The sequence below is a fragment of the Grampus griseus genome, assembly GCF_964374135.1.
Source record: "Grampus griseus genome assembly, chromosome: 10".
NCBI lineage: Eukaryota > Metazoa > Chordata > Mammalia > Artiodactyla > Delphinidae > Grampus > Grampus griseus.
The window spans coordinates 61,649,267-61,676,499 of record NC_139004.1 but is presented as its reverse complement, the minus strand read 5'-3'; the positions used below and the strand labels follow the sequence as shown (position 1 = coordinate 61,676,499).

The 27,233-nt window shown below is 56.1% G+C and overlaps 1 protein-coding gene across 7 annotated transcripts in view; it reads right to left on the bottom strand.

Moving 5' to 3' along the window:
* The window catches only part of SCN5A (sodium voltage-gated channel alpha subunit 5), a gene marked incomplete at both ends in the record, with an annotated part of 85,866 nt that extends 58,970 nt beyond the window's left edge, over positions 1–26,896 (bottom strand). For 5 of the 7 annotated variants that reach the window (XM_082664513.1, XM_082664515.1, XM_082664517.1 and 2 more), the window contains 10 exons: positions 56–235; positions 1,234–1,431; positions 1,934–2,075; positions 3,396–3,459; positions 4,845–5,075; positions 8,583–8,674; positions 15,438–15,566; positions 16,893–16,973; positions 23,954–24,099; positions 26,624–26,896. In XM_082664513.1, coding sequence (XP_082520639.1) covers positions 56–235; positions 1,234–1,431; positions 1,934–2,075; positions 3,396–3,459; positions 4,845–5,075; positions 8,583–8,674; positions 15,438–15,566; positions 16,893–16,973; positions 23,954–24,099; positions 26,624–26,896 — 1,536 coding nt within the window. Of the gene's footprint in view, positions 1–55; positions 236–1,233; positions 1,432–1,933; positions 2,076–3,395; positions 3,460–4,844; positions 5,076–8,356; positions 8,449–8,582; positions 8,675–15,437; positions 15,567–16,892; positions 16,974–23,953; positions 24,100–26,623 lie in introns of all 7 variants that reach the window. The other 2 variants (XM_082664512.1, XM_082664514.1) reach the window with 1 other exon arrangement.
* Between the last annotated feature and the right edge of the window lie 337 nt (positions 26,897–27,233).

Below are 27,233 nucleotides of genomic sequence, written 5' to 3'. Positions count from 1 at the left end.
GGCCTTTTGATGCCGGATCCACCCTGAAAGGGCCAGAGCCACGGCCGGAGATTACCACTGCTCGGGGACCATCCTCCGAGTCGGACTTGGGGAACCTGTCATCCCCACACTCCTCCGACCCTGAAGACATTTGTTTTCTCTGCTTGCTCCTTCCCTCGTGGGAGATTACTGCGGCCAAAGGGGACATCTCCAAGGAGCTGCGGGACACGGTGTCCACACCCCTGATGGTGAGGGCCTGAAAAACGGTGGAAGAAGGGATGTCTTGGTCATTGAGACATGATGCAACCTCAGGCCAAGGTAGGCCAGGCAACTCTCAGCACCTCTGTTTTCCCCAACAGTTAAGTGGACCTGCCCACACCCCCCCAAACGAGTACATCATGGAGAGGTGAGCTCAGACAGACCCAGGATGTTTTGAGAAAGATCCAGATCCAGGGATGAAGAGAGTAGTGGCTTAAGTGGGCAGTTCTTCCAAGAGTGGAGGGTTGGGGCAGGTGGGAGAGGGGGTGTTGATGAGCCGAGGTAGTGACAGAACTAGAGGGCAGGGGATCTTCGAGAAGGTTCGGCTGGTCAAAATGGCTGCTGCAGGATGTGGCATGGAGCAGTGAGAAGGAAGTGGATGTCCTTGGCCTAGCTTCTAAAAAGTTTGCTCTGCAGTTAGCCTCCGGCACCCACCATGTGTGGAACTGTGGGGACAGCCATGGCAGCATCGCCAGTGCTCATTTGCTGAGCCTGTTCAGGCCTCCGACCTTGGATCTTCCTCACTACCCCATCAGAAGGCATCCGTTGACTAGGATAAACTATGTCTGTGGACACATGGTTCTCTCCTACCCAGCATGCACTAGGCTCACGGCGACCACCTTTAGCCAGGAGCTACCACCTTTACCCACCTGGCACCACCATCACCCAGAAGACACCACGGTCATAGGGAAGAGCGTTCCTCAGCAGGCACCATACTCACAGGACCCACCTTTACTCAGCAGGCACCACTTTTACCTCCCCATGAACAGGCTCTTGTCTTTACCCAGCAGGTAACAAATTTTTACCCAGCAGACACCACGTTCACAGGAAATACCTACACCCATCAGACACTTGCTTTACCCAGCAGGCGCCAGTTTTACCCAGCATGCATCACTTACAGCCACCAGCTTTTACCCAGCAGGCGCCACACTTATAGGCATCCACAATCAGATGAAGGCTTGTTCTGGAAGCTCCTTGGCCACACTGCTCACCCACCTCATGCTCTTTCTTGAGCATCTCCATGGCTTCCTGGAATCGCTTTTCCTTCTCCTCTGTCTCAGCAATGGTGGCTTGGTTTTGCTCCTCGTAGGCCATGGCAACCACAGCCAGGATCAAGTTCACCAGGTAGAAGGAGCCCAGGAAGATGACAAGCATGAAGAAGATCATGTAGATCTTCCCTGCAGACCTCAGGGTCTGGGGGAGCAAGGGGGCGGAGGTCATCTTCACTGCGGCCCCTTCCGGGTCAAGGTCATAAATCCCAAGTTGCCCAGCCTGGCTGTGCCAGGGGTTCAAATGGCCACAGCCTGGAGAACAGGTAGAGCATGTCCCACCTATAGAGGGAAGTGTCCTAACCTACTGAAGAGAGTGACCTGCACACAGGGGGCAGTACCCCACCCATGGAAGGAGGCAGAACATTTCAGTTGACACAGGAAGTGTCACATAGGGTGGACCAGTGTTCCACTAACAGAGCATGGAGTATCCTATATAGAGGGCTGGGTACTTGGTCACCAGCTAAAGGAAAGTTTCTTTGCTTGCTGAGTCCCCATCCCTCAAACGTCCCCTGTGCCTCCTCTCTTCTGACCAGTGGGGAAGCTGCTGGGGCGCTTGTGACTAGTCATTTGTGCAGCCTGGGCCCTGGTGCTAGACACTGAGCCCATTCCTGGCAGCTCTCTGCTGGCCCCATGCACCCACGTACCTGCTGGTAGAGGCGCTCCCAGTAGTCCTGCGTCATCAGTCGGAAGAGTGCAAGAAAGGCCCAGGCAAAGGAGTCGAAGCTGGTGTAGCCGTGGTCAGGGTTCTCTCCTGCCTTCAGGCACCTGTAGCCCTCGGGACATGTCCTACGGCCAGACACACAGACTTTATCCCATGCTGTGGGGGGCCCTCTGCCCCTGAGACGCTAGCTCCACAAACCTACTGCCACATTGCGGGGTCCTGCCGCCGTGACTTTTCATGCTGTGCCTCCCACCCGGGACACCGTCTTCCTCTTTTCTCTACCCATCTGTATGCTGCTAGGCCTAAATCCAGCTCCCTCTGCCCATGTGACACACCATCCCAGCTGCTGTCTGCATTGCCTCTCCCCTCCCAGAGGAAGTGCCAAGGGCCTGGCTCAGATTTCTTCCCTGCCTGCCTACCCCAGGGGAGCTGGGCACAGTGCAGACACACAGGGGGAGCATGAGGCTGAGGTGAACAGGATGGAGCCCAAGGCAAAGGTCAGGCGGCCGTGGGGCTGTGGGATGATTCTAGGGTGGATGGGCTGGGGCCCGGCCATGTCTGGAGGGGACAGCCTCTCTCCCAAAGAGGGAGCGCTGGTATGGAGTCACGAGTGGAGGGAGTGTGTGAGAGAGAGGATGGGGGCAAGGGGAACTTGGCAAGGAGGAGGATGCAGCCAAGGGGACTCTGTGTCTTGCTAATGTCCTAAATTAAGAAATTAAGACTTTTTCTTTAGAGATAGGAAGGGCTCTGCGGCCATTTGAACCCCTGGCACAGCCTTGCTCCCCCAGACCCTGAGGTCTGCAGGGAAGATCTACATATTCAGAGATGCGGGACTACAGCCCCGAAGAGCACCTCCCTTAGGTGAGCCTGTGTGACCCTCCCCATAACAACCTATGACACAGTCACACTGACCCAGGTGCCGGTGTGCACAGGGCCCTGGAAGCTGCACGTGGCTACTGGGCATCTCTGGGTACCACACCCAGGCTGCAGGTCCAGGCCCTGCTTGCCCTGGAGGAGAGTCTAGGCTGCCAGGGGAGGCCATACTCACTTTTGACCTAATGGACAGATGAGGAGGGAGGAAGTGAAGACAGGAGGGGGTGGGTGCCGCCCTGGGGGGCTTTGGGAAGGGAATGGAGCCAGGGTTGGGCTATTGTGGGGCCCTGCAGGGTTTCCTGGGCTGCCCCCCAAGTCCAGTCCCATCTTCAAGGCTCTGTTTGCCTTCCCTGAAAAGCCAAACCCCCATCTCTTTCTTCACCCCTTCCCAGCTGTCTCCCTGTGGAGGTGGGGGGCAGCTGCCATGGGCCTGGGAGGGAAGGGAGGCAGGGAAAGGTCTTGCTGTCCCTGGGGTCAAGGGCATAAACTGAAAGCATAGTCAGCTGATAAAGCACTGGAAGGAGACTCCCCCAGCTGGGTGAGGTGGCCCTGGGGGGGTGGGTGCTACGTACCCAGCGTCAGAGCTATTCCCACACAGTAACACATCAGAGGTGCCATTCTTGAGCAAGTAGTTTTCTGGAAGAGAAGCATCCAATGGTGAGAGGCACGTGTGGCCCAGACTCCTGGGGGTTCCAGACTGCACCCTGGGATTTGGGGAGGTAGACACTGCTGGGGGTCTTCCATCCGCTCCTCTGCCCTCTGCCTGACCTCTGCCCTCTGCCTGACCAGGTCTGAGGCAACTCTGGCTGATTCCCTGGGCTTCCTCTGGCTCCTCCTCCGACGTTCAGCTGCCAGTGTCCCCAGGTGCACTCAGGAAATCCCCACGAGGAGCTTCCGGACCCTGCCCCAATCACTCAGGGGGCCAACCTGGGTCAAGAGAGGCCCCGAACAGGAGGCAGGGGTTTGTTCAGACATGGCTGGGGCTGGACCAGATGAGACGTAGGACATCAGTCCTGTCGCCTCCACTCTGTGACCATCCATCAGCCCCCATCACTCCCCACTACCTGCCTTAGTCTTAGGTGTCAGTTCTCCAAGTGTGGTCCCCAGACCAGCAGCATCAAGCATCAACTGGGAACTGGTCAGAAAGGGAACTTCCCAGAGCTACTGACTCAGAAACTCGTGGGGTGGGGCCCAGCAGTCTGTGTTTTCCAGAGCCTTCCAGGTGACTTTGGTGTACACATACGTTTTAGAACAGCTGCTATGTGGCCACACTGAATCACAAGCAAATTTACTCATTGAGTTTCCATCTATTTCTTTTTTCTACAGTGGACTGCTGGTGTATGTTAGAGGCCTTAACTTCAGAATGGCCCTCGGGGTCCTTGTGGCCTGGAATCTGGCCTTGTACCAGCATCTACCTTTGGCCTAGACTGATGGCTCTAGTCAAGAGAGGTGCTGGTCATCAGCCCGGAGGATGGAAGTGTAACCCATGGGGCAGTGAAACAACTCGAGGGGCTCACGTGGCTTTGTACAATCACCGAGCTTGTCCTGGGGTGCATGGGTATGGACTTAACATCCTGACAAGGATCACTGAAGTCAAGTGACAAAGCCCATGCCAAGCAAATGGGGCCTCTACTCTGAAGCCTCACAAACTACCCCAGCTCCGTCCCCCCACCCTTTCCCAAGCGAAAGCCCTCTCCCTGCTGGCAGGCTGGTCTCCTCACCATTCCTGACCCTTCAAATGTTGTAGCTGCCATTCTCCTATCTACCTCTCCATACTTCCCATTCTTCAAGTGTTATCTCCCCATCTAGCCTGAGAACTCAGGAGGATAGGTGCTGAGTCTGCTCCTCTCCTGTCCTCTCTCCCAGAGCCCCAAAGGGCAGGGGCTGGGATCCCTGACACGCAGCTGGGTCTCTGGGGGAGCAGGTAGGGCCTGGACATCCTCAGAAGGAGGCCTGTGTGGGAGATGCTCGGCCCTGGTGGCCCCACAAAGCCCTGCCTGGGCCACGGAGCCAGTCAGCACCTGGGTCGTTGAGGTAGAGGTCCAGCGATTCCCAGACCAGGCCGTCGGCTTCCACGGAGCCGTTGGTGCCGCTGAGCACCGTGAAGTTGCGAACGCACTTGTGCCTCAGGTTGCCCATGAAGAGCTGCAGGCCGATGAGGGCAAAGACGCTGAGGCAGAAAACCGTGAGGACCATCACATCGGCCAGCTTCTTCACAGACTGGATCAGGGCCCCCACGATGGTCTTCAGGCCTGGGGGAGACGAGGAGGAGCTCGGAGTCACCCACGGCACCCGTGCTCCCCGCTCCAGTGGACAGGGGCCAGGCCTGAGGGGTGCCGGGCTGGGGGAGCCATCATGATGGGGGGGCAGGGGAAGGAGGCCTCTCCTGGGCTTTTCAAACCAAAACCTCCCTTTCCTCTGCTGCTGAGAGTCTGTCCTGGTCCCCCTGGGGCGGGAGTCCAGTCTGGCTGTGTATTTTCAGAGGGGCCTAGTTCTCTTTGCTGTCCATAGCCAAATAAATGAAATAAGTATGGAAAATGCTGTTTCCTTGCAGGAGAAAACACTCAAAGCCTATCCCCCGCAGTTAGTCCCAAGTTATGCCAGGCCTGTCCCTTTAAATGTAGTTCCTGGAAAGGAGACAGAGGGCCAGGCCCCCTCCAGGGCAATGGACAGCCTTGGCCTTGATCCTGAGATGGGGAGAGACTCAGCCATTCTTGGTAGGGGAATGTGGTGTGTGCACTGGGGAGGTTGACGGGGCGGTGGGGGGGGGGGTAGGTGGGTCTGGCTAAGGCCATGGTGGGTGATGTCCTAAGGGGCCTACTCTGGCTCAGGCCCCACTTTTGGGAAAGGCACAGGGGTACCTGTTTTGTATTTTCCTCCTCTGCCCTGTCCCCCTGGAACCCACCCCCGTCCATCCCACCCCCCAAAGCTAAGAGGCCGTGATCTGTTAGCTGCACGGCCCAGCTCCCTGCAGAAGCCAGCGCCGCACAGAAAAGCAAGTGTAGACGCCTCTGGTCTGACACTTGGCTGCGGTCCTACAGCAAGTTCACAAGTTCGAGCAGAGCATTGGGAGCGATGGGGCTTCTCTGCCAGCAGCAGGGACTCACCTCCCATCCCTCCTCCCCACCCCTCCCCCCCATCAAAGCGGCCAGATCTCAGATTAAGCTCCATCCATCCATCGTCCAGCCGGTTAATGTGTTAGGAGCACCTGTGCGGCCGTGCCCGCAGCTGCTGTGCCCATGACTCAGAGACAAGGAGGCAGCGATGGGCAAACATGGGAGAGGGGAGAGGAAGTCCTTCCCACAGTGCCGCCAATGCTGCTGCCTGCCCAGGGCTCGGAGGCACTCAGCGTTCTCTGTGAAATCATCCTGGCAGATGTTGGCAACCGCCTGGGCACTGGGTGGACCTTGCAGGGGTCTGGGCCCAGAGTGGTGGAGGTGGTGATGGTGGTGGCGGGGTTCATGAGCCCTCTGTAGTCCAGAACTACGCTTCATCTCTAGCAGAGCTTCTAGGACCCTCGGTGGGCATCTGGTTCTCCTCACCACGCTTGGAGATCCACCCATAGTGTGGGGCATGGTGGGGGCAAAGTGAGGGGCCGTGGGCAGCAGCTCACATACCCAAATTAAACTCTGCCTCCAAAGTATCTGTGGCCTGAATCACTCAGTCCAAGGCTCTGAAAAGCACCTCCTGGTCTGTGGAGATAGTGTCCTTGGGGACAATCAGTTGGTGACCCATTCCTTTAACCATTTCTCACATTGATGAGAGTCCACTTCTGGCAAGAATGATTCCAACCAAGTAAAGGGATTCTTTCTGAGAAGACCCAGGAAGAGAGGGGTGCTGGGGGATCAAGTGGGAAATTCTCCCTCCACTGAAGTTCTAACAGGCTGGGCGAAGAGCCCTTGGAAACTAACCATTCCGATTCATTCCCATTTTAAAGGAAAGGAGACTGAGGTCTGGAGAGGGTCACAGCTATTAAGCCTCAGCTCAGGGAACACCTCCTCAAGGGAGACGTCGGTAATGCTGTGACCACAGCATCTTCCTAATGACCGCTTTCAGCAGCTGCTGTGTGCTGCCTCACTGGGCTGCTGGCAGCTTTGATGAGATCCAGTGGGACTCGGTTGGGGTTGGCTGGCTCCCTCCCTTAATCCCGGACTGAGAAATATTTTCCTTTGTCAGCCTTATTTTTTTTTAATAAAACAAACTGGAAGATGATTTTTCTTAATTGTTGTGGTCAGTGTGCTTACCTATCCTTGCCAGGTGTGTGCTGTGAAGTCCCCTAGAGGACAGACCCTGGCCGATGACGCCTGTCACAACGTTGGGGGGCTCCATGGGGATGGGAACAGAGTGCCCCACTCGCTACGGGCTCTTAGCAGAGGTCTGGGCCATGTGCGGGGAGTGTGCGGGCAAGTGGCTCCTGTGCTCACTCCATGGTGGCTTCAGAGCCAGGAGGAGTATTGAGGCTCAGTGTGAAATCAGCATAAGTGCGGGCTCCTCTTATTATCTAATTAGCCCCACCGGGGGAGTCTGAACTCCTTCTGGGAGCTCACAGCAGGGCCCCTGCCTCCCTGGGGGCAGCAATAGCAAATGCAGGCCAAGGGCCCAGGATGCCCGGGCTTTCCAAGTCAGGAGTGGATACAACCATCTGGCTCACCAGCTCTGACATCTCTCCAGATCGGTGACATGCAACCTGTTTCCAGCTGCCTTCTTAAAAGAAATGCCTTCTCCAGCTCTGAGTGGGGATGCACTCAGAAAAGTTTCTGGAAGGGGCCTCTAGGCTCTGAAATCATTATAGTCTTTGAGAGCTTTCCTAGATGGATGGGGTAGACTGGCTTTCTAGAGAGGTCGTCTGGGCCTCAGAAGGTTTCCCGGGACAATTGCCAACATGCGTCAAGGAGAATTTCTTCCCGAGGCTACCATGCACGGTTTGCTAAACCTCTACTGCACATGCAGCAAGGGCTGTTAGACGCCAAGGCCCGGTGACACCTGTCCACAGAGTACTCTCCGTGTCACAGAATGGGGTTGCGGTGTCGGCTGTGTGTGTATCACCAAAGGGGGCTCAAGGCAGGGAACGGGCACTCAGCCATGAAAGGCCATGCCTGAGCTGTCCTTTTTTACTCTGGGTGTGGTTTCCCTCACAAACAGTACTTTTAGTTTCCTTATCGGAGGATGATGCTTCAGGCTGAAGCAACTCACATACAAGCTTTCAGCTATTCCAATAGTTGAGTTCAGTTTGGGAAATAAATCACTACCTTGGGAAGAATTTGGGTTCAATCCAGGACCTGCCATGGAGTACTCTGTGCCCCCGGGGGTCTGTGGTAGTGGGCTTTGCTGAGGTGGACAGTCCGAAGCCCATTCTGAAGCACGGAGGGGACAGCCGTGTCCACTGAAGACAGCCCCCATACCCAAGCTCTGGGAAAGGTATTCTGAGGACAGGCACATTTGAAGGGGCCTTCCCGAGGGTCGCCTTGGCTCCCAGGTAGCTGGAAAGGCCCAAGCGTGTCCCTCCAGCCTTGGCGTTTAACCTGATTTTCACCTGAAATGACCGATATAGTTTTCAGGGCCCGGAGGACTCGGAAGGTACGTAAAGCTGAGACATTGCCCAGGTCCACAAATTCAGTGGTGTATCTGTAACAAGGGAAATTCACACACAAGACAGTGACAACACGCCAGTAGGACACACAGTCAGAGGAGGGGGGTGGGGGAGACGGAGAGAGAGTCACTAGTAGCTGAGATCTGGGAGGCAAACCTGGGCATCTTACCTGGGATAACTGAAATAGTTTTTAGAGCTCTCAGGACTCTGAAAGTTCGAAGAGCCGACAAATTGCCTAGTTTTATATTTTCTGATACATACCTGTAGAATCAAATCACAGTTATTGGGAATTACAAAGCGGCACCTCAGCCCGCCCCCCCCCGACCAGCCCTCTCCCTTCTCCCCCTCCCACGGGGAGGGCTGTGCATGACTCGGGGCCTCCCCTAGGTTTTCTTCTTGTTCTCAACCCTCCTGCCACGGGGAACCTCAGTGAGGGTGCCTTAAGGATGTCCACAGAACAAGCTCCCAGGCGGCTCTCTCGGTGATGGTCCTGTGAATAACCAGCGCCACGAGGGAACGACTCTGCCACGTTCTCCATGCCACTTGGGGACTATGACACGAAGCCACATGGGGGGGCGTCTGAGACTGGGGATGCAGCAAAGAGGGAAACTCCATTTTCCAGGAGGCTCAGGCCAGGTGATATAGGAAGCAAGCGGGTTTCTGGTCCTGGTTTTGCTCTATGTCTTCTGCAGTGTCACCAGCTTGTGCCTGGCAGCTCTGATCCGTGGGACCCTGAAGTCTAGCTGAGACCGCTGTGGAGCCATGGCTGGGTGTCCGAGGGCATCCCACTCCCTCCTTCCAACCACAAATCTCTGCGCAAGGCATGGCTCAGGAGTCCCTGAAGTCAGGAGGTGGAGGTGACTTGAGTACTCAAAGGGAGAAGAGTTCCCAAAATGATGCTTTGGAAGATGAGACGGGAGGTTGCCCAAATATTTAGCTCTTAACTACTCACGGGCAACGGCCAACACAAGAAAAGAAAAAAGCAGGTTGAGGGGTCCTAGGGATGTGCCAGCCCCTCTCCCATGAGTCCACCCCAGTCTTGGTGTCTCCTCACGATGGCCCTGGGTGTCCACAGGAGTAGTGACCTCGGGAAGCAAGCAGCCCTCCTCGGTGTGTGTCCTGCTTGGGCCCGAGTGGTGCTCAGCAGGGTTGAGTGGCCATGGGGCTCCCACCTGCAACTTGGACAATCGTCCATCCATAGCTTCCACAATCACAGGAGGAAGGAGTCGGTCTCTGGCTGGCAGGGACCCGCCCAAGCAGAGCGTGAGGACACGCGTGGATGGGTCACATGACCAGGATGTCTGCGAGATGGATGGATAGTGTGTGACCAGGGCTGTTGGGACAGTGGCAAGTGACTTGTGATATTTAACCAAAGGTTTCATATCCAGGGTGTCTGAGATTTAACCAAAGGTGTCTGATGTTTGACAAAGAACAGCAGACTCAGGATGTCTGATGTTTAACCAACTGTGTCCGACCCGGTGTCTGAGTGACGTCAGTCCAGGGACACTGGCTGAGTGTCGACGGTGGGCTGACAGTGCTGACAGACTCACTCTGCCTATCATTGTGGACCTCCAGGCCCTTCCAGTCGGCTCAGAGTTTCTGAATCTGCCTTCAAGCTCTGGGGTCTGCAGGGAGGGACTTGGCACGCTGTGACAAGGGACTCAATGTCCTCGGGTCAGCCGGGTCCAGCTCTGACTCTGGGCTGACACCAGCTTCCTCTCCATCCACTCATGGGGCTATTCCGTCTTTATGGGGCCCCGTGGACAAGGCCTGCTCCCTCCTTACTCTCCACATCCTTTCAGAGCTGGGAAGTCAGCAGACTCCTTCTCAGCAGAGCTTTCCTTCTGTCTACACCAGATCCTTTCCATCGTGTGGTTTCCATTCCTTCTGCTGGACGCACTGCAGCTTGCAAATCTTTCTTGGGCGCGACAGTGAGATGCAGCCCTGTGTTCTGGGGGGCGTAGAAGTCACCTCCCTTGTTCTGGCCCATATACATCTACTGATTTAGTCGAAGCTCCCTCTCAACTTTTGATGGCTATTCTACTTTCTGTGAGGGCTCTGACCCTCAGACCTCTGTCCCACACTCTCCTCTCAGGCTTGGACTCTCTGTCCAGACATGGTGTGGCCATGGGACTGCCAGGTTGAACCTGGACCACTGCCGATGTCGCTGTTACATGGAAGCCACAGTTTCAGCCTGTGGATGGCTCTGGATCCATTTTCTGCTGCTACTCCAATGGGTGTGGCCTGGGACAAAGTTTTCTTGTTCAGGACACTGGCTTCAAGGCTGTCTCTTCTGGTTACAGGGAATGGGCAGAGAACTGTGCCAAATGGAGAGGGAACCAACCGTCCCTGCTTCAGCCTCTTGTCCCTTCCAGACCCTGCCTGTCCTCTCGTGTCTCCAGTGAAGCCCTGCCCATCTGCTTGGATTTAGCCTGTCTTCGCCTGTCCCAGTGTAGACCCTGCCTTCCCCACCCCCTCAGGGCCCCCAGCGCTGACAGTGCCCTTTGCTCAATACCTGCTGGGCATAGGAAAGCTGAGACCCCAGGGTATGTGCTTCCGGCAGCCTTCAAGGCCAGCTGTGTGGCTGAGAACAGGCTGGGGCCAGTGGTTGAGTGTGGGTGAAGTCAGGTCACACGTGGGAGAGCAATACTGAGGGGGAAGAAGACTTGACGGTGGGGCACAGAGCAGGGTGAGGACAAGGTGTGTCTGTGACCGTGTCTGTGACACGGGGGCTGCTGCCTCTTTTACTTGACCCAGAACCTAGTGCCTGGCTACTTCCCGTTTGGGGGCCCTAGACCCCCACCAAAGCCTCTCTTGGGGCCCCGGAGAATGGCAAGGCAGGAGAGACCCTGTATTTAGCAAAGGGCCAGCTTCAGCAGTGGCCCAGGTCAGGGTGGAGCTCTGCTCCTGCCAAGCTGGCAAAACGCTCCTCCAAGTCCTTCTACTCTTTCTGCTGTGGCCAAGCGGCTGGGCAGGGGCAGACAGCTGCGGGGGTGGATCATGGGCCCTGACACAGAGAAAGCAGCCGGTGGGGGGTGAGAATTCTACCCCATCACACCAGCCCCAGCGCAGGAGGGAGCCTTTTGGAGGCCGAGGAACCATGAGGAAGGCAGACCCTGGCCTTCTTCCTGCTCTGCCCCTATCTTGCTGTGCAGCCCTCCCATTCCATGCAGACGGCCCCTCCTGGGCTGCCAGGCAGAGGTACAGACAGCACAGCACGTTAGCTACTGCGGTGATTGCCACCCTCTCCTCTCTGCCCTCCCTCCCTTCCCCTCCATGTTTGGTTTCCATAACAACCCCAGAAGGTGGGAGGCTGCGCTAACTAGCAGGTAATGCCCAGCTCAAAGGGGGCGACAGGAAGAGCTCTGGCTGCAGGATTGCAAGTGGAGCCTGGCAGGCTTCCTGGCACCCCCTCCAACCCTCCACAATTCTAAAGTGGGTGGGGTTGGGGATCAGGTGGAGGCCTAGCCAGAAACATCAGAATAGGGGTGCTTCTCAAGGTTACGAGTTAGGAGACTTGGTTTGAGCCCCAGCATTGCTGCTGATTCATTCTACAATTTTAGGCAAGTGGTAGGCTCTCTTTGAGCCTCGGTTTCTCCATCTGTAAAACGGAAGGTGGGATGGGGAGTTTCATCGAATAGAACTTTGTTGCCACTTTAGGCTCCTCTGATGATTCTAAGAGCCCCTTATTATTGAATCATTTTGGCTATAGCAGAACACTTATCACAGCATTACCATGGCAGTAATTCATTGTTTTCATAAGGTAGGAGCACTGTCCATCAGAGTGCCAGGCCAGTCCAGCCCAGAGCACAAACCTGGTGTGCCAATGGGCCCAGGCAGCCCAGCCCCAGGGGAAGTCAGTGGACCATTTCCGTGAGACGCTCAGAAACCTGGAAATAGTCTCGTGGCCTCTGAGGCCCCGTTCTGCTTTTTCTCGCCTGGTTCTGGTCCAAAGTGAAGGCAGGAGGGCTTGGTGAGGAAGGGACTCCTGCTCTGCGATTCCCAGTGGAGGGAGACGTTTTCTGCGGGATTCCACGGGGACTGACCAGCATGAGACAGGACAGGAGGACTGGCTAAGGGCTGGATGGGGAGGACTCAGAGCAGCTCCCAGAGTCGTGGGCTGAGGACAAGCCAAAGCCTGGCTCCTGCCATCAGACAAGGGGCCCGGGTTCTGGGAGCATTGCTGCCATGACACAGTGCTGCTGAGGCTCCAGGATGGGAAGGTAGAAAAGGCTCAGGCAGATGCTCTATCCTCTTGAAGCCCCTTCGTGTGACTTCGGGCCCTCAGGGGCCCACGGATCACTGCCCACCGCACCCCCACCCCACCCCCGCCGTAGGGCACCTTGGAGCCTGGGCCCGCCTTAGCCATCCTACTCCATTCCCATGAGTGCAAGCCCCTGGCTCTGACAGAGAATGCTCCCCCCGTCCTCACACATCAGACCTGCCTCCCAACTCTGTGTTCTCAGATGATGATCCTGCTTCTTACCACTGAGAAAACAGAGGCAATCAGAAGAGAATTCCTCCTCTCACTATCGGCTCTATCAATCTACCTCCACTGCCACTTGAAATTCTGCCTTCCCTGCTCTTACGGCCAACACTCCACCCAGTCCCTGGATTCCTACCCCTCGGGCCAGCTCAAGGGCTTTGCTCCTGCAACTGCCCCCTCTGCTCCATCACCAACTTCCCCTCTCTCGTGGATTGTTCCCATCAACTTGCAACGATGCCTCCCTTCTTTAAAGGTCCTCCCTTCACCCATCCTCCCCTCTGGCCACCACCCTACTTTGGGTCCTATTTTAGAGCAAACCCCACAAAGCAGATGGGTACATTTGCCTACCCCCGCCCCGCCCTCTTCCCACCCTCCCTCAAGCCTTCTCTCATCAGCCACGTGTCCCCCACTCCCCTGGAAGCCATCTTGTCAAGGTGAAAATCGTCAACCATTTTTATGTTGTTGACTTCAACGGTCCATCTTGGTTCTCACCTTCCTCAGCCTCCTTGTGGTTTCTTTCAAGTCGAGTCACACTCCCCCGCTGGTTTTCAGGATACTGCTCTCTCCTGGTTTTCCTCAGCCCTCCCTGGAGGCTCCCTCCAGTTTCTTTGCTCCATTCTCCTTTTTCGGAACTTCAGGATGTTAGAGCGTCCCAGGGTACAGTCTCCAGGCGGCTTCCCTTCCCTGGCGACACTCCCAGATGATCTCATCCGGTCTCCTGGCTTTAAATACCATCTGTATCCCGACAGCTTCTAAATTTATACCTCTGAGTGGACCTCTTTCCTGAACTCCAGGTTGGAAGATCCAGTTGCCGACTCGATATCTTACCCTGGATGCTTTCATACCTAATACATTCCAGACCGGATGTTTGATTCTTCTCCTCCCTCTGTTTTCCAGGCCAACGAATGGTCGCACCAGCCACCCAGCTGCTCAAGCCAATAGCCACCCTGAGGTCTCCTGTCAGGCCTACCTTCAAATATACTTAGAATCTGACCACGTCTCTCACCTTCTCACTGGGACCCTGGTCCCAGACACAATCCTCTCTCTCCTGGCTAAGAAAATAGCCTCTGAGCTCCTCCATCACTTCCGCCCTTATCCCTCCACAGAGTCCTGTCCACAGAGCAGCCAGGGTGATCTTCCTAGAATGTAAATCAGACCACGTCCCTCCCTGCTTTTAACCCCCACAGGCTCCCATCACACTTGGCTTTGATCATGGCCTGTAAGGCTGCACAATCTGTCCCCCACACCCCACTACTCTTTCCCTTGTTCACTTAGCTCTGCCCAGGCCTAAATCTACACTGGCTTCATGGCAAGCGGTAGCCTCTCTCTGAGCCTCAGTTTCCCCACCTGTAAAACGGCAGGCTGGAGTCAGCTCACAAGCAGCGTGCCTAGAAACAGGGGTTCTGATGCATGTTCTGACCACCGGGCAGAGAGCACCCCATCAGCAGGGTCGTTTCCCTCTTCTCCTCTCTCCTCCACTGCATGGATGAGCTCAGAGCCGCTCACATCCAAGGGTAAATAAAGACTTTGTCATGAACAGGTGGGTTCAGTGAATCTGATCCTAGAAAGTGGCAGTTGAACTAAACCTCTGACACCACCCAGCTCAACACCGACCTTTCACCAGTGGGGAAACTGAGGCTCTATAAGGGTAGGGAGTATAACCCTCATCAGCTCTGCTCTTGCCGAGGTGCGGTGCCCAGCCCTGCACACACTGGGTTCTCCACACACATCAGGCTTTCATAAAGGGTTTGACGGCTGAGCCCCTGACCATGACTCCTGCATGGGAGGCCTGCCCTAATCGTTCACCCCCACCAGAAACCAGCATCCGTTGCCTGAGACATCCAGAGTGGCGTGCCTCAACCCAACCCCTAAGCAAGGGTCCCTTCCCTGGCAAGGAAGTGGGGCCTCAGCTGGCATGGCAGCAGGCCTGGGGTCACATTTGCTTACTGTGTCCCTGGCATCAGTTTTCTCATCTGTAAAATGGGAGTAAGGAACCCCCATCCAGGTGACCTCTCTGGCTGGTGTGAGGACCCAATGGATCATGTCAGTGACCAGGCATCTCACAATGTGCCAGACTCTCTGAGTGGAGACTGCAGCCATGCTGGGGCACCTGGCATAAGCTCCTGGGGATGCCCAGCCACTTCTCCAGCTCCTTTGCTCTCTTTCCTGCAGTTTAAATCACCTTGGAATCCAGATCACTGTTCATAGTGGTCCAGAGATTTCAGGTTGTACCATTGGTTTCCCTTGACAGAAACAGCAGAGGATACTAAACCAGAATCTTAATGAAGTTCCTTGAGCAAAGGGCTGCCACGGAGCCACAGATGAGCCAGGGGGCCTAACCAGCATGGCCGCGTGAGCTACTCTGAACCCGTCTCTCCCCACCAGGGTGAGCCGAGGGCCTCCACGCCATCTTCCTCCTGCAGAGCTGATGTTGCCTCTGCAGGGAGGCAGAGAGGGCTGGGCAGCCTGGGGCCGGGAGTGGCGCCCACGCCTGTCAGTGTGGCCGCACCCCGCACAGCACAGGGGCGAGGTACTTACGCCATGACGATCACACTGAAGTCCAGCCAGTTCCACGGGTCCCGAAGGAAGGTGAACGCATGCAGGCAGAAGCCTCGAGCCAGAATTTTGACCAGACACTCAAAGGTGTAGATGGCAGTGAAGGTGTACCTGGGGAGGAGAGACCGGTGGGCTTTCTCAGGGAGGGTGAGGCCCGCAGGCCAGGTTGGCAGGAGCCCTATGCAGCTTCCCTCTCGAGGGCTCTCAGACCAGGCTCCCAGCAAAGCCCCCATGGCAGAGCTGGAGTTGGGGGCCGGAGCTTCGTTCCAAACACCTGGTCAACTTATGCATCTTCCCGTTTACTCAGCGTTGTGCATGCCCATGTGAACCCTCCATCTTCTGTCTCTCGGTTGTCTTGATGTAAGAAGACCCTCCACGTATCTCCTCACCCCAGCCCTGGGGGTCCAGGTACACAGGCATACGGTGGCCACTGTGGGACAGTTAGGACACTCAGAGTTCTGGCCCCTCACTCTTGTTTGTGGATCCTCAGTGATGGGAGGCTTCTCATCCTCAACCATCTACAGGTAGGTGGGTACAGCTGTCTACCTTGGGCTCGGAAAGGGGGTTGATGTTCTAACACTTGAGGCTGGGAGGTTGCTGTTCTCTGTGTCCGGGGTCAGCTGAGCAATCCCAAATGTTCGGATGCTGGGACTGTGGCCCACAGGGCCACAGCCATGCTTGTCTCCAGGTCTTAGCAGCTGGATGCAGACCCCAGCACCGGCCGTGCTGCTGGGTCCTGTGTGAACAAGGAGCACCACCAGGCAAGCCACTTAGGTAAGAGAGGCTGTCCCCAACATTTCATTGGTCCCCTAAAAACAAGGCCTGTTGGGTTCCACTTAGAACCTATGGGTCAGGTACGTTCATGTGGGAAGAAAGAACCAGGCACAGTTTTCTAAAACTGTGCAAACGGTTATAGGAAGCAGGACTTAGGGAAAAGAGGCAGCAGAGTGTGGTGTTGAGGTCGGAATAGTCCTGGGCCTTTTCCCGGCTGCCACGCCCCCTAGCTGCAAGGTCTGGGGTGGTTACTTCTCCAGTTTTGTCTCTCATCTGTCAAATGGGCATAGTGTCTGTACCTGCCCTATGGGGTTACATGATGCTTATTGCTCCAGGATAGTGGCTGGCATGCACTAAGTGCTCAGTTATTAGTAGTATTGTCTCAGAGCCTTCTCCAATATCATCAGTCCTCTTTAAGGTGGGTCAGGGGGAAACCCTCACTTTGCCAACCTGGAGAGCTTCCTCTCTTGAGGACATAACTCAAAGCATGAATTTGGCAGGACTGGAAGCAGCGAAAGAGGGAAGGGCTAGGGCAAGGACCACCCCCCCCCCACCAGGTGGGTGAGTCCCTGGGCCTCTGCTGGGGTAACTTTGAGGCCAAGAGTCTGGAATGGAAAAGGCAGGGCGGGAGGGGCTGGCTGGAGAGGCCCTGAAGATACTCACTCGACATACTTGGTCCAGGGTGGAGGGTCGCGCTGGGCCATGAACACGCAGTTGGTCAGGATGGTACACATGATGAGCATGCTGAAGAGCATGGCGCAGGGTCAAGGAAAGCCGCCTGCAGGGGGCCGGACAGGCTGCCACCGCCAGGGGGTCCTGTCCCAGGTGTCGGCACCGCCAGGCCAGGGCTGCCAGATCAACGAGACAGGGGCTCCCGGGAGACACACTGGGGCTCTGCCCAGTCCTTGCCAACCCCTCCCCACCGAGGCTGGACACCTGCCCTGTTCCACAGGCCCCGACAGGGACCAGACACCTGAATTCAAACAGCAGAGTCCCTTGTAGGGCCCATCCTGGAGAGAAGGGACGAGGGGCCGGCCCCCAGATCTCAGAGGTTTTTACCCATGGCCTAGTGGGAGCCCTGTCCTTGGCCACAATTAGAGGGAGATGGGTGTTTATAAACAGCTCCTCAGGCGCCACTGTTTCAGGGAGAGGAAAGCCACGGTGGCAGGGCCCCGAGTTCCCTCCTCCACTTCTATGGGAGCAGCCCACGCTGACCTTTGAACTAGGACCTCTGCCAAAACGTTCATGCCTTGTCCGGACACAGTGACCTGAGGGGAGGCAGGGGACCACATCTCTGGCTGCTTCCTCCTTTGCACATGCTCTTCACTCATGGCCTCTTCTCCACCTAGTACACTGCTTCCCTCCTTCAACGAGGGCCTCCTCTGAGCAACCTGCCCTGACTTCTTGCTTGCTGCACCCCCATGGCACCAGGCATCCCTCTTTTAGCATGTCTGGCTCCCTGAATGGCAGTGCCCATCTGTCACCACCAGAAGGGGAGCTCTTCAAATGCTGGGATTGCGTCTCGGGCATCCTCTGGGCCCTTAGCCTCACGCTGAACTGCTCCAGGCCTTGTCTGATCCCTGAGTCTTTTTTTTTTTTTTAATATATTTATTTATTTTTGGCTGTGTTGGGTCTTTGTTGCTGCGCGTGGGCTTTCTCTATTTCCAGCGAGCGGGGGCTACTCTTCGTTGCGGTGCGCGGGCTTCTCATTGCGGTGGCTTTTCTTGTGCAGCACAGGCTCTAGGTGCACGGGCTTCGGTAGTTGTGGCTCATGGGCTCAGGAGTTGTGGCTCGTGGGCTCTAGAGTGCAGGCTCAGTAGTTGTGGCACACGGGCTTAGCTGCTCCGCCGCATATGGGATCTTCCCAGACCAGGGCTCAAACCCGTGTCCCCTGCATTGGCAGGCGGATTCTTAACCACTGTGTCACCATGATCCCTGACTCTTTGGCTCCAAGTCCCAGACACTGCTTCAGGCTGAACAAAGCTCTGACTGACCGCCATGGCCTCCCTTACCTCTACTGGACCTGCAGAGGAACAAGGGCCAGACCCTGGGCCTCTTGTGGGTAGGAGCACCCCCGAGAGGCCCAGCCTAGAACAGGGACACTCTGCTGCCCCACAAATCCTCTCCCCAGCCCAAGAGAGGAAACTGGGCCTCCCTTCCCTGCAGCTGCCCCCAGGCTCACCACCTTGTCCCGGCCTCAGCCCTGCGGGCAGCAGCTGCCAGCCAGGCGATTCCCACCGGAAGCCCGGGAGCTGCAGTAATTGAGCTCCGGGGGCCTGCCTCTTCCCTCCCCATCACAGTTCCACCCTTTCCCATGGCTTGGCCCAGCCTCGGGCCCGATGGGGAGCCCCATGCAGTCAGACTGGAGATGGGGCTGAGCTGGGGTACTGACTTTGGTGGCCCAGCTGGAGAGAGAGGTGGGATATCTCAAGGAATCTAGGTGAATGCCCTCCACACCTCCAGCACTCCTTCTAGGGAATCCAGGGTATCAGGCAATAGCATGTCAGACCTGGCCCCCAGTATATAACGAATTCTCCAATTTCTCATCTGAGATGAGAGGGGTCAGGTTTTGGGACACCCCAGGGTTTGGATACTCAAACCAGAGCTGCTCAGCTCAGCGGCCAGGGCCTCAGGGAACCTTGATTCCTCCCCGGCCAGAGGGTGTCTCTCCAGACACCGAGGTCCCTCCCTCAGCTTGGTATCTGTGCATCCCTCTGCCCGGGGGAGGGTCTCCACGGCCAGGCCTAGTTCCTCTCCAGCTTTCAAGGGTAGGATCAGATACCCAACTCAGCAGCCCTTCTCCCCTACACACGTGCGCATGTGCACACACACATTCCCATTCCTCACACCCCAGCTCCCTGCCAAGGCGTTCCTCACTGGGCAGTTAACAAGCCCCTCAACCAGACTTTATTCATCCCCACAGATCCATTGCTAAACCAACTGAGGATCAGATGATTCCTGAAATATGAAAGTAATGATGCTAAGAGCAAGACTCCACCAGCTGCTGTTGACTTCAGAAATGGAAGGGGGCCAGAGCCGAGGATTTCCCGTAGCCCTCAGAAAACAGAAAAACCTAGAAAACAGACTCTCCCCTAGAGCCTCCAGAAATGATTGCAGCCCTGCCGATACCTTGCTTTTAGCCCAGTGAGAACTTTTTTGGGCTTCTGACCCCCAGAACTATAAGGTGGTAAGTCTGTGTTGTTTCAAGTGGCGAAGTTTGTGGTAGTTTGTTACGGCAGTCACAGAATACGACTGTGGGTACAAACCACAGGGTGAAGGGCTCTGTAAAGTGTGAGCAGACGGCCACCCAGGAAGAGGAACAGAATTATTTGTCATTTTTAAGAACAAACCTCATGTGAGCACATGTGCGTGGCTCTGTGCGGGAGATAGGGAGGCCTCTTAGCCATTGAACTGCTCCAAGATAGGGTATTATGAGAAACCAGACCCGCCTCTGGCTGGGCTGGGCAGGAAGGCTTCCTGGAGGAGGCATTTAGACAGGCACTGAAGGTTGGTTAGGGTTCCTCCAGCCGTCAGTCCTGGTGAGGCTCAGAACTGGGGAGACCCCTGTCTGGGGAGCCAAGCCTCTCCCAAGCCCTCTCTCAGTGCACACACCACTCATAGCTCTCATTAGAGAGGAGAAAAGGTCACTTGGCAGACAGCAGCAGTGCGGACAGGCCGCCTTGGACCAGAGGACTTGGCGGGACACAGACAGAGGTGAATCAAGGTCTAGCATCAAGACTTAGGGAAGAACCAGAGTAGACAGCCCTGCTGAGCCCCGCTAGCCAGGGCCTGGGTCACACGGTGGGAAAAGACAAGTGCTCCCTGAATGAATTTTGGCTTTTCCAGACACAGCAATGGAGGGTGAGGTGCACAGACTCTAGTCTCTGCCACCTGACTGCTCAAAACCCTGCCTGGCTCTCCTATCCTTGAGGACAGCCCTTCCATTATTCTCAGTCTTTCCTGTGTATGTGATCTTTTCCTACCTAGACTGAGCCTTTAGTCCCTGTGACTCAGCCCAAGCATCCCTAGGTCCCCCATGGAGCCACGCACACAGCCAATACCAGAGAGATAAGTCAAGTGTACTCCTGGCCAGGGCACACCTGTTTGCACTGCCTGGTGGTTTCAGGCCGATGATTGAGCTGGTTTCATGTGTGGGCAGAGGCAAAGGCCAGCTCTCCGGGGCTGAGTTCAGCTGAACATCTTCAATCCTGCCGTGTCATTGTCCCCAGACACCCACTCCCAGCCTCATAATTAAAATGCCAGCAAGGACTGCCAGCCTGGGTTGTGGGGAAAGTCTGAAACTGGGGCTGCCTGTCTTCAGATCCTAAGGCATCAAAGAGAAGGGAATTAATGGTCGGGGTATTTTCATATATTTGTGCTATTAAATTAACACACACACACACACACACACACACACACACACACAAACATGTGGTTTGATTGCCCATTTGAATCTTCCAAGGGAATGTGGGAGGATTTTGTGAACAGATCCTATGCACCCAGGAAGGCAAAATGCTGCTTGCCATGAACGTGCGGCCTCTCTGAATGTGACTGCAGTGGAATTTGGCGTTCTGTTGGTTTCTTTTATTTAATCCTGGCAGGAACACATTCTGCAGGATTATAACAAAAATACTTCAGAAAAAAAAATTCTACATGCCCATATTTACTTTTTAGGCAACTTCCCAGGGACACGCTGCAAGCGTGGAGCCCAGAGCAAAGCTGAACTGAGGTATCGCACGATCACCAGCATGTCACTGGGAATGCCTGGATTGTCGCAAGTGAGCGGGCTTTCTTTCTGGAGAGCAGGGACTGCATTCCTGCCCCCTCGTAAGTTAGTCTTTGCCCCTACTGCCCTGTCCAAAGGGCCTGGCACAGAACTTTGCACACTGGGGACTGAGATGTTTGAATGGCTATAGAAATGTAGGCCAACAATCAGTTTCGGTTTTGCAACATGAAGAAATTCTAGAGATCTATGGCACAACAATGTGCCTATAGTTAATATGACTATACTGGACACTTAAAAATGATTAAGATGGTCAATTTTATGTTACATGTTTTCTACCACAATAAAAAAAAGTGTAAATGGAGAGAAAGCTCCTAATTCAAAACCTGAAATCTGTGGGCATTAGAAACGCACGGTGACTGCCAATGGGCATGGGGTTCCTTTTGGGGGTGACAAAAATGTTTTGGAATTAGAAAGTGGTGATGATTGCACAACCTTATGAATATACTAAAGTCCACTGAATGGTACACTTTAAATGGTACATTTTATGGTATGCGAACTGTATCTTGATTGAAAAAAAGGGAAATGCATGAAGAGCTTGTAGATTTCTAGGCCTCACACTGGTGATTCTGGTCTGGAAGGCGCTAGGAATCTGCATTTTTAACAAACTTCCCAGGTGCCACTGGCAGACTGACATTTGGAAATGACTGCCTTAGAGCAGTGTGTGCAGAAATCATGGAGACCTTCTTGAAATGCGGGTTCTGGGCCCAAGTTTCAGCAATTCCTTTAAGATCCTTGTGATACTGCTGCTGCTGGTTGGTGTACCACACTTTGATGGCAAGACTCAAGGACACAGAGGGGCTGCTCCCAAACCCCACAATCCAGGCCCCTCTTCTCCCTCAGTGCCCCCCAAGCCCGCTAAGGGGCGCTATTGGAGGCCAGCAGTGTGCTCCCATCCCCAGGCAGTGGAGCGTCAAGGCAGCTGCTCAGAGCCCAGCACAGGGCCTCCCAGATGCTGAGCCACTTCCCTGGGACAGCTGCCCTGGGACACAAGGTCCACCTCAGTGACCTCAGGGCCAGTCCTGCCGGGCGGAACCAGCCCTACACAGCCTCAGTGCCACCGCTCGGTGGACCCTCTGGCCAGGCTGGGGACTGCATTGCCCCTACCGCCTCCCTGGCCTCAGCTGCCCCATGGCCCAGCTTTGCAGGAGCCCTGGGGCTGCAGCTTCATCCCTAGGGGCTGCAGTGGCTACCAAACAGAGCTGGGTTGGTTACATACCTGGAGGAGAAGCCCCAGGTGGGAGCCGGAGCATGCTTTCGGGGACGCCACGCCCTTGGAGTGAGGCCAGAGACAGGCTCAGAGCAAGAAGGCTGGCCTTTCCTCCCGCTGCACTGCTCTCACCAGGCTATGCCCACATGCTGGCAGAAATGACAACTCCTCGTGTGGTTGTCTAATCACGCTGAGGGGACTGTAAAATTCCCAAGGGGGCAAGGACAGTGTCTTATTCAGCTTGACACCTCCAGGGTGCCGGGCAAAGTGCCTGGCACCTACAGGGAGCTTGGGAACAGTTGCAGAATGGCTCAAAATTAAATCCAGGACCACCCTTGCCTCATAAAGTAGGATGCAGCTGTGAATGGTAGGCTGCCCCTGAATATAGTCTCTCCCCACAGTGTCTGCCCACCCTAGAGACCACCCTACTGACGCCACAGCCATGGCCTGCATGGGCTGGGAGCAGGGGGTGGTCCCTGGACATACATGTGTCTCAGCATCTCCATGAGAAAGGCAGGAGCCAGTTGGAGGGGGCTGGAGAGCGTCTGCAAGCAGAAAACAAACGGGTCCCTGGGGCCCTCTGACTGGTCCCTGGGTTTGGGATCCGGCACCGGGGCACAGGTGGGCAGACAGTGGAACCAGGAAGGAGCATCCCTCATCCCTGCCTGGACAGGAAATGTCCCCCGAGCAGTCAGCATCTGTCTCTGTTACTCAGTCCCCCACTGAGCAGCTGTTTTCCTGAAGCCTCCTGCCCTGACCAGAGGTTAATGGGTGAGACCTTCGCCTTCGCCTCAGAAGAGGTCCATCCGGAGGGGGGAACTGAGGGGGGACCTTGGGGAGCTCTCGGGCCAAGCCACCAATCTAACAGCTCATCACACCACTGAGCCCAGCATCATCGATTCAATTAACAGGCAAGTCAGCTGCAGCTAAAGCAAAGCTGCCCAGGCCCTCACAGTGAAACACAGATGCCTCTGACTCCACAGCCAGATACCTGCCCCCCCGCCCCGAGAGGCTCCATGCATAGGGCCCTTTTTCTGAAGTCCAGAGAACAGCCGTTTCCCTGTCCCATGCTCGACCCGAATGGGGTCCTCCTAGGGCCCAAAGACCAGTACCCGTCCCTTACCATACTGCAGCCGTCCCAGAGCTCTCCTCCGCAGCCTGAAGATTTTTTAGGTTGTGGTTTATGTAACTTAACGCTAACCAGAGTTCTTTGAGATACTCGGAAACTGCAGACATTTTGTCAACACCTAATCAAAAAGCAAGCGATGCCTCCCTTGGAAGAGGCCCACATGTGAATAAACCAGAGGCCTCTTTACTGGGAAGCGTTTTCTCCTTGGCTGAGCACCGGGGACCTGCTTGAGGTCCCAGCCGGTAGGCGGGGAGGTGCAGGCCTGGGGGTGCAGTGGGAGGGGACATGTGGAGCCAAGACCAGAACCAGGGGACACTGATCGGCCTCATTTCTTCTGGGATCCTCAGTAGCTGAGCTTCTAGGACATTTCTCTCCTGAAGGATCAGAGCCGAATCTCCCAAACTTTCATGGGTCCACGATCCCCTGGGATCTTGTTAAAATGCAGATGCAGATTCGGGGTGGGGTCCGAGAGACTGATGTCCAACTGCTCCCAGGTGAAAACTGTGTGCTCGTCTGAGGACTGACCGGCAATCAGCACCACCCTCAGCCCTAAACGCCCCATCCACCACCCGCCCCCCTCTCCCGCCCTGTTTGGGGCCCACACAGCGGGGATGGACTGCCAAGGATATGAATGAACGAGGATCTTCACGGCCGCTCTCCGGATGGGGTGGAAGGGGCTGAGGACATACAAGGCGTTGGTGGCACTGAACCGGAAGATGGTCTTGCCTTTGTTCAGGACGATGAAGGTCTGTGGACGGAGAGCTGCTTTAGGTCGGGTGGCAGCCCTTAGGCCCTTATGGAGGACAGAGGCTTTTGGGGGGCAGCTGTTGGCTCAGAGCCCTAGAACTCTGGAGAAAGGGTAGGGTGAGAGGAAGAGGAGAGGGCCTGAGGGAGAGGTGGCGGGTAGGGGCAGTCGGCACATTTGACAGGTGAGTGGACCCTTGCTGGGTCACCCACGGCTGGGGTGGGATGAGATCAAGTTTAAGGGATTGTCAGGTTGGGTGGATTTAGTTTCGTTTGAAAATTACAGTCCCAGCCAGAAGAGGCCTTTCACGATCCTAGCCGAGCTGTTATCATAGCGGAGGCCAGGACCCCGCTGATGCCCCCTCCTTCCCCTCTCCCTTCTGACCCCTCTGTGCTTCCCCATGAGGCCCACTGAGGAGCGAGGGTCTGATAAGGGAGCTGGGTCAGCAGGGAGGACTAACGGGTGAGAGTAGGGATGAGGAAAATGCAGAGCCCAGCCCAGGAGAGTGAAGCTTTCCCGGGGACCGTGTCTCCTGGAGTCCAGACAGATGGCAGCCCCACCTGACCCCAGAGGACACAACCTAGTGTCTTCCTCGGGGGATCATGTGCAGCCCAGGGTAAACCCGCTCCCTGTGCTTCCAGAAGATTCTATCTACACAGCTCAACGGGGCATTTGAGCGGACAATGGGTGCTAGAGGCTGAGCCACGAGCACATCGAGTGGGCATTTGAGCCAGATGCCACCCTTGAGGACAGCAGTCCATTCCCCCTGCCCTGGCTCAGCGGGCACAGCTGAGGTGGCATAGCCTGGGGCTGTGCTTCTCCAAGGGCTGAGCTGTTGAGATAAGGTTCTTTTTACTCGGGGCTGGGGAGAAAGCTGACCAGAGAGATGAGGACTGAAAGTTCTGCTGTGGTGCCTGAATCACCCGGTGGGGCTGCAGGCAGTGTGACCGGGGGTCAGCAAGGGGAGACGGGAGGTTAGAGACCAGAATCCTACCTGGGGCCACCACTCAAGTGTCCCCGATCACAGGGACAGGAGAGTGTCCCTGACTCCTCCCAGGCTCAACTGCCACCAGCTCCCCAAAGCCCAGCCCAGCCCTGGCCTACTCTCAGCCGGGTCCCCGTGCCATGACTCCTCCTGTCCCAGCTAACTTCAACCCCATCGCCACTTCGATGCTCCACTCAAACCTTGACTCGTCCCCAGCTGCGGCCTTAACCCGACCCTAATTCTCACTTCCAGCTCTGACCAACCAGGACCTAGGCCCACCCAACCTGACTAATCCCAATGTCTAGTCTAACTCTGACCCCAACCGTGGCCCCAGGCCCCCACCTTAACCCAGCCTGAGTCACTCGAACTCTGGGGGGAATCGAGACCAGGTTCAAGGTCTCTTCTCCCGCCTGTGCATATAGCCTGGGTGGGCTTTCCTTCCACCTACCCACTCACATGTGCGTGTACACACGGAGACAATTGGCACCTCTCCCACCCTCAGACTCCTGGTCTCCTGAATGCAGTCTCATTGCACAGTGACACACAACTCAGACGCCCGGTGACACTGACACGCAACACTCATACCCGCCAGGTGCTCACATTCACTTCCTCAGCGCTTCCTCAGCCCTGGACCAACTGCAGTGACGTGGGTAGGAACCATCCTCCTCGGCACCCAGCCTTCTGGGGAAAGGCCTCCCCCAAATTCAAACCCGCCTTCTTCCGGCAGTGAGGCCCGAAGTGTGGGCAGCTGGGGTGGGTACCAGGCCTCTGCAGGAGCCCTGCATGCCCGTGGTCTGGCTGGGTGCAGGGCTGAGCACACGGTCTTGAGAGGTGAGGCCGGGCAGGGGACCCAGATGGGGGAACTGACCTCCTGGGCAGAAATCCACACCTGAGGAAGCCTGGGTTACCCTGCCCTAGTGGACAAAAGCCCCTTCCTCTCCCTACACTCAGGAGGGACAATGGCAGGACCACCCCTCCCTACCCCTCTCAGATTTCCCACTGGCCATCAAGGTCCCATCACCAGCCCACAAGGCCCAGGATGCTGCTGCCGTGGCCCCCAGCCTGAGCTGTCATTACACAGCCAGTGCCTAGCAAATTCCGTGGGGTGGGGGATGGGGGCTACATGCTGTCTCTGGTTAGGAGAGGGATCACATGCTGTGCTCTGGGGCCCAAATTGGACTCAGGGCCCGACTCCAATTCACACATACCACGGGACCGGGAGGAGTCCTCCAGGGGTGAGAATAATCTAACCACAGATGATTCCCAAAGTAGATACTCCACAGGGAGGCAAGATTTCAAGTGTGGCTGCCTGCTCTTTCTTTCATAGCACCAAACCATCTCAGGCTGCATAATTCTGGCCTTTTATTCTGGAACTCTAACATTAAGGTGATGGGAATATAGATCACTAATGACTCACTCTCCCAAGGCCCAGGGAAGCCAACCCCAAACAGAGCCCCCGTATGCAGGTGAGGCCCTCTCGCTGTCTGCTGTGCTGACAGGGATGCTGCAGGGAGGTGGGGGTGGGGGGTGGGCAGCAGTCACCTTTTGGGTGCTATAGAAGGGGTCCAGGTCCTCCAGGGGCTCCCCAATGAGCTCTTGGGGTGGGTTGCCATAGAGATCCGGCAGCTTTTTGGAGGCCTGCAGGTCCAGCTGGGGCTGGGGAACCTCCTCCTCGGGCAGCCCGTCTCGGCTCTCCTGCAAGGCGGCCGAACCTCGGGCCTGCTTCTCTGCCATGCGCTTCTCAATGGCCGCCAGAGACTCCCGGGTGAACCTGCGGAAGCTGCTGGTGACCCGAGGTAACAGGAAGTCTGCCATCTTCTCATCCTGCTTCTGGGGCACAGGTTGTCCTCACGCTACCTGCAGGGAAGCTGAAAGACACAGACATGGGGCTGATGCTGTGCCCACGGCCAGGGGTCAGGGTGGCCAGACCTGGGGGGAGTGGCTGGGCTGGTGGAGGCAAGGACCAGCACCTTGGCAAAGATGCTCCCCACCTCTCCACAGGCACACTTGGCGGATGCTGGCCTGGGCAAACCCAGAGCCCTCCAGGCTCCAGGGAATGCATGGGGACCTGCAGGAGGGTCGTTCCTCCCTTTCCCATCCCAACGAGCACGTTTGAATGCAAGTAGGCACGAGTGACTGGGTCATCGGGGAC